Raw genomic sequence first — 13760 nt, 5'->3', positions numbered from 1 at the left:
CTATAATAAAAACAGGAATCTTAAATATCACTTCAAATTCTATCAGGTAATCTGAACATACATCTAGTGCATTAGCACCTTATAAAGATAAACTAGGAGAAGTGTTAGAAGCTATATATCTAGAGAATTATTACTTAGTTCCACAGAGAGAAAGAACTAGAATAATAAAGTACCTAATTTTTGTATATTTCAGTTAATAAAAAAATACTGCTTTTTATATAAAGCATAACAAATGAAACATCAGTATTTCATAGGACATTCTACTTTGGCATTTAAAAATGATAAAAAGCATGCTCATTTCAGGTTTACCTTTGTATAGAGGTGAATTCTATCAGTGTTCCTGCTTGCACAGAACATAAGCCCATCATACACTAGAAATGTGTCTGATTGATCTAAATCTTCTATAAAGACAAAAAATTTTGAAATTAAGAAATTTTCTTCATTTTGTCCACTCAGACATTAAAAACAATATTATACCTGTCTTTTAAGGAGTTATGAAATTTCCCAATTTGGTGCACATACAAACTTTTTTGTAGGAACACTGTTAATCTCTCATCTTTTCTTCCCTACCCCCCTTCCAATTTTCAGAAATTGTGGCACAAACTTGAAGAAAATATATACCACACTAGGATTCTATATCTAATTCCAGAATAACAAGATACACACAACTCAAGCTGCAAGCTATTAAGATGTCTCTGTACTTTCTGTTTCTCCTGAACTACCCATCATCTCTTTTATCTGTGGCTGTCCTGAACGCAAGTAAACACCATCATAAGTTTCAATAAATCTCTATGTTGTAACTTAAGGTTCACACTCGCTAGTTTGACATAGTTCCTATGTCAGCCAAAACCCCTGTATTTCCTCTGGCGTTGTTTGAAAAGAGTAGGTTTAGACATCATCAGAATTCAGTAAACATCCCAGGCTGAAATGAAAAGTCATGTGCTAGTCTATGTACTTCTTTCTTTCAAATACACTTTTGAAAGGTTTTCATTTAAAAGTTCTGTTTCTTGCCAGAGGCGGTTAAGACAGTTTCACAGACAGGATACTATCATCTTTCTTTTGCAGTAGTCCCACTTTACCTTCTCCACACTTTTTTTCACCTTCTTCACTTTCAATTTTAACAGCTTCTTGTTCACTGATTTCAACAGATCGTTCAGTCACTGTTTCCCCCAAGTCTTCTCCTTTATCTTCAGCATTCCATGGTGTTCTCTGTTCATTTCTTCCGGAGTCTTCTGACATGCTTTCTTCAATCTGGCTAGCGGGATTTCTCTCAGCTACAGATGAAGAAAAGTGATCACTTATACTATCCATATAAACAGATAGAGCTACTCAGTACGTATATGGACACAAAACTATGCAACTGAAATGCAAAGAAATTGCATTTTATTCTCTAATATCATCATGGTGCAACCACTTTTAAAAAAAGCTAACTTCAATATTAGGAGCATAAACACATGGACCACGGTATTCCACTTCAGCAATTTCATGTACCCAGCTTTATGTCAACATACATGTAATAATGTGGTTAGCAATCGCCTATTATATATATTTATTGTACACCTTAAACACATGAAGTAGTTTTCCAGGCATTGATCTATACTTAAGAAATTCAGAAGTTGAATTACTTAATCAACCAGAGAGACTTAAAGAAAAGAAAAAAAGAAAAAGAACCTTACTCCTTTCTTTGCAATTTAAATTGCAAATATGGGGATAGATTTATAAATATGTTTTAATAAGTTCCCAGATAGCATAAATAAATTTAATAAAAGGTATTTATTCTGATCTGTTGGAGTGAGAAATGCTGTATTTTCAAGGCAATGGCTCCCATGATAACTGTACAATACCCAAGTTAATAAAAATGTCTACGCTACATCATTTAGTTTTGACAAGCTGTGAAAAATTTTACCATTTAATTGGATTCAGAATAACCATAAACCTTTGCAAAGAAAAGATACATTTGCTACAAAGAAAACAAAATGTATATTCTTGCTCACTCTATCTGTATCTTGTTAACTTTCAGCTGAAGTCTCTATTTGTTTCAAATTAGAATAACTGAAAAAATCCTCCGGAAAAATAAAATTAAGGAAGATCACTTAACAGGTATCTGTCTGTTCATGTAAAGGTATCATTCTTCACAGTTTGCCTGTAACTGTGTATATTTATATATTTAAAAATACTTTATTTTCTGAAACTAATCACAACTGGAATGAAGAGCGCATACTTTCTCTACAGCATGGGTCACTTACCATTACTGTTCTGAGGGCAACTGCACATTTCACAGTAAGGCAGCAATTCGTTATTACTGTAAGTGCAAGCACTACAGTGCCAAACTTTAGTTAAAGCTGTGCTTTTACTTGAAGTGTTTGAGTCACAAGGAAGGACTTCAGCATTTTTTTCTGTAAACAAAGTGGACTTTTTTCCAGTTAAAGATTTTTTCTTTTTCTTACTGGAGCTGACTAGAGTAGATCCACTTATGCTTCTTGCTCTTTTAGCTTCACGTTCAGATGAACTTTCATGACAAATCGTATCCACATTGTTTAGTCTTGTGGAATCCAGGTTTTCACTGCTCTTCTCTGCATCCTCTTCTTTTGTGACTTCCGAAGATTCTGGATCAGTATTTAATGATTCACTACCTGAAAATATTTTGCGTTTCTTCTCAGAGGAGGATTTTGGGGAAAAGAAGGAACGTATGTCATGCTGTCTTTCCTTTTCAAACTAGGAAAGGAGAAAGAAATATGTAAACCCATCTTGTATTTACAGCATCAGAAATGGCCAAAATTATTGCTTTTATCCATTAGTAGTGCTCACTAACGCAGGAAGCTAGTTTCAGTTTGGACATATTTTACAAAAGATATTTTCCTTAAAGAATAAACAGCTAGCAAAAAAGCAATTCGACATTGATCTTCTGTTTTGTAAAAATTATTTTCAATATTCTTAACAAAAGTCTGAAAACAGTGACACAGAATTGATATGCTGCATGCCTTTTTTCTGACCATGCCTATTACAAAGAAAGCCTTTAAACACTGCTTTTAAAATAATCATATTGTATTTAATTGTCTATTAATGAAGTTATGATTTAAACAGAAATGACATGCTCCTATCAGACTGAGGGTGATTCAAACACCTAAATGATAACATAAGGACATATGCAAAAACTGGTGACATTTATGCCCAACAAATCACTTTCTCCAACTTCACTAACTTTTTGAAATGGAACTCACGTTGTATTTATCCCACTCATTCAGTGTTTCTCTACTAGTAAAATCTGCAGTGCACACAAGCTTAGGTAAGCAATGGCTATGTTTTTTTGAAATGACAGAATACTGAAAAACATAAGTTTTAAGTCTTACATGTGTAAATAGAACTTCATTTTGGGTGTCTTCTAGACTTTCATTTGGGGCCCAAGTTTCAGCAAAACTCAAGAAATCCCATTTCTCCTTGTCACCTTCTTCAGCCTGCATTCTCTCTTTCTTGCCATTCAAGGTGCTGCCTGTAACTTTGGCCTGCAGAAAGAAGACTTGCATAGAAGTTCTGAAGAATTCACGTTGGAACAAATTTAGTTATCTAAATGCGCTCATTACGAATGTGTAAACAGAGTTCGCAAGAGAAAAGTGAGAAACTCTGTAGTAACTCAAAGTAACTTTGGTTAAAACTGTTCTTCTTTCAGTTGTCCAAATCAAAAGTCATTTTTCTGCAAGAATAAGTAGCATATCTAACATGTGACATATAAAATGTCAGTACCTACAGGAATTAGAATAATTTCATTCCTCAAATGAATTTCAAATACAGTTTGCAGTTCCTTGATTCTGTAAACTGTGATTACTTTCCAGCAGCAGAGGAAAATGTTGACAAAAATGGTTATCAGTTTCTCAATATAATAACAATATGGACAGAAGCAATTGCACCACTCCAACAAAGGGGTAGCCAAACGCAAGAATGAATTGCCACAAATTGGAATAGAGCACTTAACTGGCATTTGCATCAGAAGAAATTGCATAACCACAATCTCATTAAGTTCTGACAATTAGAGTTTAAAAGGCTATTCTCTTTCTCGCTTTACACCTCTGGAACTGTCAGAAGATGAGAGCTGACACAACATAACACACTTCAGCTATCAAAGCGAGACACGTAATAAATGGCATCAAAGGTTATAAAAAGGTCACAAAAGCAAAACAGCTAAATGACTTTTAGTTCTGTGAAGATCTTCCAAATACTGAAAGAATGTAGAATGGGGAACTGACCTTCCTAAAACAACTGGGTAGTACCTGACAACAAGAAGGTAAGACTACTTGACCTTGGGTGAGATTAAGAAATGTTATTTGGGAATGCTCCTGTCTCTCAGAAATGAAGTTAGAAAGGTATAACATTCACTCAATAATACTAATAAAAAAATCTCTAGGTGTTATGACTGCATGGAAAACCTTAAATTTATAAATTGAGCAACCAGAGCAATAAAAGGCTAGAAGGAAGAAAAAACAATAAATGTGAACTATCCCATTCACCTTAGCAAAGAGTTACCTTATTTATCTTTCAACCTTTAACGGAGAGCAAAAGATAGGAAACACTCATTCAGAACAGTCATTTTGATAATTAGCAATTCTTGGTCTATTGGTCTTATACTAGAACAGTGCTCTAAACAAACAAAAATGTTATTTGCCACTCTCACTTAAGTGGTATCTTAAACACAGTGAGTTTCTGGTTATTTGGTTCTGTTCCACACATACCTTGCGATTCAGCATTGCCCACATAAGAGGATCCAATGTTCCTTTTGCAATAAGGAAGTGAATATTCACAGAACTGCACTGCCCAATTCGGTGTGCTCTGTCTTCTGCTTGCTTAATATGGCCTGGATCCCAATATAATTCAGCAAACACAACATGAGTAGCAGCAGTGAAAGTTAAACCCTAACCAAAATAAGCAAGTAGATAAATTTTAGAAAAAAAAATCTCCACACAAAGCTACATGCTGCACAGAACATTTTTATGTGTTAATAAGGGGGACCCATGGGGACAGGAGATGGGCCTTCTACACTGATTTCTTCTTTGACCCTCAGGTAGGTACTAATAAGATTCAATAAACACTCCAATATTATGCAAAGACTGCATACTGCTTTTCATTATGGAAATAAATGTTACTTATTAATCTGGTACTTTAAGAGAGAAAATAGAGTGTGATTTTCGTTGTTGTTGTTTTTTTTACTAATTATTCTAGCACAAGATGCTGCTGCTTATCTTGATTTTACTCATGTAATTTTAATGGAGGCTTAAAACAGTTAACATGATTAGTGCAAAAAATGAATACATATGTCTCCAAAATATATACTGTATGAACTGCCTTCAATTAAATAACTTGAGTCATCAAGTGACATCAGTATTTATTCTTGAAGTTTCTTATTTCACATACTTCCTTTTTTTAATCCTACCTGACCAGCTGCCTGAATACTCAAAATAGCAACTCGTGTATCAGGATCCTTCTGAAACTGATTAACAAGATGTATTCTTTCCGAGGAAGGAACACTTCCATCTATCCGTATGTAGCGAACCTGTAACATATTATAACAGAGACAAAAATGAAATCATCCCTGCTCATTTTTTGATCCAATCACCCTCTGTCCCCCAATACAAATACAAAAACATCTGTTCTATTCCAGTCATGGGGACAGGGGTAACTCAGTAGCTTTTTGCCTTTTGATCTACAATTAAGCCTGTTTATCTAGAAAACTGATGACTCAGCACTCCCCATTTACAGAAGACAACAGAGTGACAGACTCTTGAAATTGTATACTCCACAGAACCTGCAATTTCCCTGATGGGACTAATTAAAATTCAAAGCACTTGCAAAATAATAGCTTAATATTAAATAGCACAGTTAGCCATTGTTCCCTAGCAATGGATGAGAGTCTATGACCAATAACATGAAGGTGGTTTGTAGACATTTTTATTGCTTTGAATTAAACAGAGAAAAAAACAAAGTACACAGAAGCATATTGGTATATAAAAAAAAAAAAAAAAGCCACTTGGAAAACAACTGCCTACAACATTAATTCAATAATGAAGTATCATACCAGATAAGAGTGTTTACATTATCCTTGTGTACAAAACAGTTCTTCCAAACTCCACAATTCTTTTAATCCAGTGGCACTGACCTGTATATACTTAAACTCCTTAAATTCCAGGTAGTTCTGCTCAGTTCAAACACACTTGTTGTGTATTTGTAAAGTCTGAAATTAAATGAGTGCGCATTTGATAAATTATTACCTTATTTTCTATAACTGCCTCTGTACAGGCTTGAAGCATGCTTAAATGATGAGCAAAAACTAGAAACTTCAATTTGTCATTTTCAAGCATCATTTTGATATAGTCCTTTACTGCTCCTGCCTGGAGTAAGAGAGTAAGTTTTCATGAGTTAAACATATAAAACATTCAAAATGACAGTTTTTACTTTAATGCCTTTCAATTTCTTTTGAAATAAAAAGGTAAATGGCCATGGTTTTTGTTATCCATTTAAGATTTTATGGAACAGTAATTATTAAATTATTCAGATTGTTTTAAAAAGTACCATAAATTTATGTCTTAATAGTGAAACCTATTTCCTTTCTTTAGAGAAAAAACCTTCATCCTCAAAAGATCACACAATTAGATGTCACTTCTTTCAGATTTAGATGCAAATAAAAACACTTTTAGTTATGACACCGTTATCTGGTGTTTCAAACCATGCTAAAATAAACCTCCTAATTTCTGTCCAAACATAAACGGATAAGACATTGCTTAATGAGAACATCTGTATCTGCAGCCATAAATAGATGTATCAAAACCAAAAAAATAGTTTTGATACTTTCATGACACTGCAATCATGTACTGTTAGCATTTGCGTATTTAAACATTCATAGAATTCTTTTGTGTCAAGTATCATTTTCAATAGCTTTTATAACAGCTATTAAAATAATGACAGTTACTAATAAGATTTATCAATGGTAACTAGTAAGATTTAATAGTAACTAATAAGATTTATCAAGATCAATATAAATGGTTAATACAATACCCACATTTGCAATCCCCTGACTTTTTTCTGCTTTTCCTCTTTCAACTTTCTGTCTAAAAATGGGTTGACAGTGATAGGGGAGAGAATAAAAAAGTATGGAAGAAATAGCAACACAACCACAATAATATCTTTAAGATATGTAAAAAAATTAAGAAAAAATTTCAAGTAGTCAGTCTCTGTTCTTATTGATACAACAGCCTGCAGAACTTTTATTTATTTTTAAATACTTTTTTTCTAAAAATAGATTAGCATAAAGAAATCTGATAACATTAAAAAGTAAGAGTGTAAAACTTTTGGTTAACAACTTGTTTTTTCTCACATCTTAAGTATAGGAGGAAAATACAGAACAGGGGACTCCATCTGTTAAAACAGAGACTAGCTAGAGCGGATTATTCTTTTTGTTTATCCGTGGAGAGAACCAGTACTGGCAGAGCACAGTCTGCATAAGGGCTCTATCAGCACCATCCTGTACCACATGCCAACTGGATCAGCTGCAGCAGCTGCCAACACACAGACACATCGCTGAAGTACCCGCCTTCAGTACATTCCTAGTCTAGGAGATGCCAATACAACTGATTTTATTAAGTTAAACCACACTGAAAAAAATAAATGTATTCTAAAAAAATACTTCCATGCTTACCTTGGCAATGGCTGTTTCTTTATACATGCGTGTGATTAGACTCATGACTTCAACAAAGTGGCTTTCATTGGCATCTGAATTCAGGTTTCTCATTAATTTCTCCCACTCTGCAAAAGTAGCATTCAAATTCTGAGTGGAAGAAGAGATCAGTGGTTAGATAGATGTACAAATAATTTATTGACAGTTTAGACAGTACAAAGCATTCTCTACCACAATATTGATTTGCATGAAACATTTAGGAATGGAATACTTATGAGAGTATCAAATTTGTCTAAAAGTAATTGCAGGATTCAAAATCTAATAGAAAAGAAGACAAAAAGGAAGAAGATTGTTTTAAAATTAGGCATATTTTATAATTATTTGATGACAAAGTGGCATATTCATGTTCTTCACATATTTTAAAAAGAATAATACAGATGCTATGTTATATATGTAGTTACAAAGACTACATGAATATAATACACATGCATATAAATATACATATATACACATATATATATGTAAAATTTATAGACATTACTAACAAATGTGGTTTTAGCATTAAGTGGAAAATACACCTTAGCTGTGGCTTGTGGGAGGTCAAATGGAATACGCTGCCTAACTTTGGGAGGCAACTGAGTTAGAACATCATTCTTGAGTCTTCTGATCATAATTTCTCTTAAAAGCTGATGCAATTCTTCTAAATTTGAAGCTCCTCTACAGTCCCATTGCGCTCTTTTACCAAAAAATCTGGAAAAAAACATAAAAATCAGCATTAACGGTGAAAACTGGCTCTTCCAAATCCAACAGAAACTTTCAGTACGTAATTAATTTTAAAACACACAGTTACATATGAAGGCATGCTGGATAGCAATATTCAATGTTCCTGGTTACACTGGAGAGATGATTGCTTTCTCTCTGATTCTTTCCAACACTGAAGCCAGAGCTTTTTCAATTTTCCAGCAGTTATTGCTACCTGCAGGCCTGACTACCCATCAGATGTACACAGTCCTGTATCTCATCCCAGCTGCACTACCCTTTCTGTGAGAAGCAGAAGTTCCAGATACCATTTTAAAACTCTTCTTTCAATGGACTAATGAAAAGAATATACCATAGTAACAATGTTCCTTATTATATTATAGAGGGGAACAAATGATAGAGAAACTGACAAAAATGCTGCAAATATCACCACTAATATTTCTGTGTTTCCCCCTGAGAATTCCCTGCTAGTTACAGTCAGCTTCCTGTTTTAAATGCAATGCTATTTAATGAACAAGGCTAAATAAAGGAAGTAGATTTAAGGTTAAAAAGCTAAAGGTTGAAACAGAGAAATAAATTACTAAATTATTGTTCCTTTTTCTTCCTTTAGTTGTTTTCAAGGACATGTTGCAGCAGAAAGAACAGCTTTTCAGTGTTAATATTGTCAAGATGTAAAGAAAACAACTAGTATGACAGATTTTGCTGGCTTAGAGAAAAGCCCAGGTGGCATTTTCCAAGACAAAAGAGCACATTGCAAGCATGTAATTCCACTGGTAAAAATTATTTTAAAAATTTAAGAATTTTAAGCCTTACTGAGCTTATCAACAGTATTTCATTGGCTGACTATGTTCAGTTTTGAAAGGAGCTGAGGGACTCATTTCTGCACTGGCAAAGTAATGATGTAGCTCACTTAGAATGCTGCACAGAGGGATGACAGCTACATCCTTTGCTCACCTCACTTCTTTAGTCTGTTTATATGACTGTCCTTAGAAAGGGTTCCTCCCTCCAACTTGAGCATTGGGGATAAAAGAAATGTTAGCTGAAAACTCACAGAAATACTTAGGACCTCATCCTTAGAACCTCATCCTTAGAAACAGGTGCCTATGAACACCTAAGTCAAAAAACCATTTTCACAGAAAGTTCTGCATAAAACAATCCCATCAAGTTTATTACCACAGGATGTTTTGTTTCAGTCATTAAGACAAAGTTTTTTATTGAGAGCTTGCCAAACCCTGAACTTGATTCCTATTACATTTATGCCATTCCAAAAATAAGATAATCATCTATGATTGTGTAGTTAACCATGCTGTACCCACGCACACTTGTGGTGTGAAAATTACACATGCATTCAGTCAAAACACCATGGAAAAAATAGCATTTCTCTGTCTGAAAATTAGGCAGCACCCTTCCTTGTTATTAAAAGTTTAATGCTGATAAAACACATATGATGAAAGAAAAACCAAGCTATACCAAGCTATATGAAAATGAAACCGTGTAATTATTACTGTAAAAAAATCTAAATGCTAGACAATTTGCTGACAAAATCTACTGTTCCAAATATATGTAAAATTTATAGATAAGAAATTTTTGTAAAGGTTCTTCCCTTCTCAAAACTTCTTTCATTCCAGATTGCAAAACAGATTCAGATGGGTAAAGCTAAGCATTTCATATCAGAACTTCTTCTGTCCCCTCTATTTTGGAATAGAGAAACTGATCATTAAACTAAAGCTGAGGAAAGCAAACAGAGGGGTATGGGTACTCATGAAGTTAATGATTTTAAACACATGAAATATGAAAGCACATGAAAGATGCAAGGGGTAAAAATGGGTTAAAATTTAATTAGGAATGTATTTGAAAGAAGCAAATAGGAGACAAGGTAGTGGACAAGAACTTACAGTGCCCATATTCAAATCCTGAAACTGAACTACAAACACACTACCAGGCTTTGGGGAATTTCACGCCTTTATCTCTTTTTACCATATACAGTGTTCTTTTCCCCAAGTGTTAAGGGATAGTAAAAAGTTTGGATCCCATAATAAAAAGAAATGTAAATTATTACATGATATGCATAAAGGACTGACAATCAAAAACTCAAGTTTCAGCTTTAACTGAAACACTAGCTCTAAAGGTAAAACATATACATTTCATACTAACAATGGTAAATTTGGAAATCATTTTACTTAACAGAATGTTGGCACTTCCACTTTCTCTCAAACTTTAATGGCTTCCAATTTATTCTTTAAGTAAAGTCTTCTGTCAATTTAATCCTCTCTCCAAATCTTCCTAAACACTGACAAAAAAACCTGTGTGGAAGCCAAGCTATCTTCTACGTTTGCACAAAATATGTATTTATACTTTTCCTCTGCAAGGTCCCTAATTCTCTTTGATGGAGGAGATGTTATCTGATCCTATGTCTACAAACACAATGGCAAACGTACAGCAATAGAGATGCTATTTATCGATTCTCTCATTTCACATGAGAAGAAAATCAAAGACACCAAAGACAATTAATAAGAAAATAAAAGGACAAGTACAATAATACCTGAGATGAGCATTACAGTATTTCTTGGCATATTCATTCCAAGTTCCGAATCTTTTTGGAAAAAGTGCCTCAATCTGCATGAAAAGCTGTAAAAAAAAAAAAAAAAAAAAAAAAAGTGACAGTGACAAATTGCCTGTAAATGTAAGACTATTCAGAAATAATTCTCACTTATTACATGATTATTGCATTAAGCTTACATTCAGCAGTTGCACAGAAAATAACTAGCTCAGCACATATGCAAAGAACATTTTTTAAGGCTACGCTCATGTCTTCAGGCAGGACTGCTGTATGAAGCCCTCAAAGAGAGAGTACCCTGAACACCACAGTGGTGTTAGAGACTTGGAAAAGACAAACTGAACAAGAAAACATGGACAAGAAGATATTCTTCCTAATAACATAACGTTTGTGATTTGCCAGGCACATAAACTTCTGCAAAGCATCAGTGCAGGCATTCAATGCTCTGAAGCGGCAAGCAGAGTCCTGTTTCTTAAAAGAATGAGTGGGATTTTCATGTATTAAGTTCTACTTTAAAAAACAGACAGAGTCATTACGGACCAGAAATTCCATACCTTTTTTCACAGCTGAGTAATGGGGATAGGGATGGGAACAGTTTACACAACCTTAACCAGAAAGAATCCTACCTTACAAGCTGTTTTACTGTCAAACCTTTCTGGATTCAGCAATGAATCCAAGACCCATTGCTAAGGAAGAGCAGAGAGGACATCAAGACAGCAGTAGTCTGGAAGGCTCTCTGTCTTTCCCTGTTATCCTCTTAAGTCTACTGTACATTTTGGACTAGATGATCTCCAGAGGTCCCTTCAAGCCAAATTGTGCTGGGGAGGTTCAGGTTGGAAATGAGGAGACATTTATTCTCAGAAAGAGTGGTCAAACATTGGGATGGGTTGCCCAGGGAGGCGGTGCTGTCACCATCCTGGGGGTGTTCAAGGAGAGGTTGGACCTGGTGCTTAGGGACATGGTTTAGTGGGTGACATTGGTGTTAGGGAGGTGGTTGGACCAGATGATCTTGGAGGGTTTCTCCAACCTTAACGATTCTGTGATTCTATGAAATGCACAAATATTATTTTAAGCCCTCTACGTTCCCTTGATAGAAAATTAGATCCTATACTCCATTTATTTCTACATTTGATTAAAACAAAACAAAACAGTTTGTTGGGTTCATTATAAAATCCAAGAGATTTTTGTTTCTACTCTGCTCCTCCCCAGTTCCATAAATTGATCTTCCATCAAGGAAAATTCATCATTCTGGATAGCAACTAGCACTAGATAGATTTTTTCCACTTTTGCTATTAGCAAAATTTTGCTATTAGAGAATGTTAGCAATAACAAAAAGACCAGAGAGAAATAAATTACTGCCTATATCAGATGAGGATATAGAAGACTTAATGCAAATTTGTGTCTACCAAGGACTCTCTTATCCAGCAGAAATAAATAGTTCTCTACTCAAACCCTCTATTTTCTATTTCAGCCAACAATCTGGTCTATTATGAGAAAGATTAATTTCTTATAAGAAACAGTCCCAAGTCACCTGTTCATAAGCCTAAAAGGAGTTTGTAAAAACATCAATACAATCAAATTAAAGAACACTTTTTTACTTTCTTATTTGTGCTTCCTAACGTAGCTAGTGACCTGCTTTATTTTCTAATGCATATAATTGTACGTATTTAATAAAATTACAAAATTGTAAGCTCATTAGTGATACTATCCCTCAAAGAAGCACAGCATGTCAAATACCTCTTCAGGTCTTCCTAGAGCAGGAGTTCCAGTAAGAAGAATAGCTCTAACAGCTTTCTGCACAATCGGCAACAAGATCTTGCTGCGGGTGGCATTTCTGGATTTCATGTAGTGTGATTCATCAATCACAACTACCTTAAAGTTCTGCTTGTATAACGTGTCTACTAAAGTTTGGGCATCAGAAGTTAACAGGCCGTACCCCAGAATCGTCACTTTGCTGGTTGATATTCTCCTAGAAGAGAAAATCCAGAAGTTGTCTTAGTAAATTTTCATCGTAGAAAAATGAATATAGCAATGGAATTATTAATTAGTATAGTTAGCTTAGTTTAAACTAAAACAGATTTTTTTAAGCAGGTATGTATGATACCTTTTAGATTGGTTAATTAGTAAGCTGTCAGGTTGGCTAATAATACAGGCTTTTCATTTAGAAGAAAATCTAGCATATGACACTTCTAAATCACACTCATTTCATAACCATTTTCAGAAGACATTGTTGTGTGAAATGAGCAGCTAAGTAACACCACGCCCTTCTCTCATTCGCCCTCAAAGAGGCAGGGGGAGAAAATACAATGAAAAAAACTTTGTGGGTTAAGATAAGGACTTTTTTTTTAAAACAATTATTTGTAAATAATTTCTTACTATACATGTAAGAACATACCCAGGCCCAAGGCATGCATTGTTTTTAAAATCACTAGAGAGCACTGTGGCCCTTCAGAAGCCTTTGAGCAACACACGGACACTTAGTTGTTAGACAAACAAGTTACCAGAACTCGAGTCTTAGCTGGTCTGTCCATCTGTCAGACACTACTGCTCTGCTGGCATGATTTTTATTTGTTCCCCAGTAGCAATGGATCAAAACCCAATCAACTAAGTGAAATTTTCTTACAGTACTTATGCAAAAGAAGGTACGTGCACATGCACATTCATGCTTCTGGATATGGAGGGAGAGGCAATGGTCAGAGTACTGGCACTGTGGGGCCAACACTTTGCACCCTCTGGCTGCTACTGCGCAGATAAATGCAGCAACCAGGAAAACAAGGATTTCTC

General features: G+C 34.7%; 1 protein-coding gene across 1 annotated transcript in view; it reads right to left on the bottom strand.

Annotated features, from left to right (window-relative positions):
* ZRANB3 (zinc finger RANBP2-type containing 3) overlaps positions 1-13760 on the bottom strand; it is a 48149-nt gene that overhangs the window by 10386 nt on the left and 24003 nt on the right. The window contains exons 5-15 of the mRNA XM_084524256.1: positions 12714-12945; positions 10962-11047; positions 8239-8410; positions 7682-7810; positions 6258-6377; positions 5423-5542; positions 4725-4904; positions 3351-3503; positions 2247-2715; positions 1080-1274; positions 310-401 (exon numbers count right to left, since the gene is read on the bottom strand). Coding sequence (XP_084380382.1) covers positions 310-401; positions 1080-1274; positions 2247-2715; positions 3351-3503; positions 4725-4904; positions 5423-5542; positions 6258-6377; positions 7682-7810; positions 8239-8410; positions 10962-11047; positions 12714-12945 — 1948 coding nt within the window. The remainder of the gene's footprint in view (positions 1-309; positions 402-1079; positions 1275-2246; positions 2716-3350; positions 3504-4724; positions 4905-5422; positions 5543-6257; positions 6378-7681; positions 7811-8238; positions 8411-10961; positions 11048-12713; positions 12946-13760) is intronic.

Source organism: Aythya ferina (genome assembly GCF_964211825.1).
Source record: "Aythya ferina genome assembly, chromosome: 6".
Lineage (NCBI taxonomy): Eukaryota > Metazoa > Chordata > Aves > Anseriformes > Anatidae > Aythya > Aythya ferina.
This window is presented reverse-complemented; position numbering and strand designations above follow the sequence as displayed.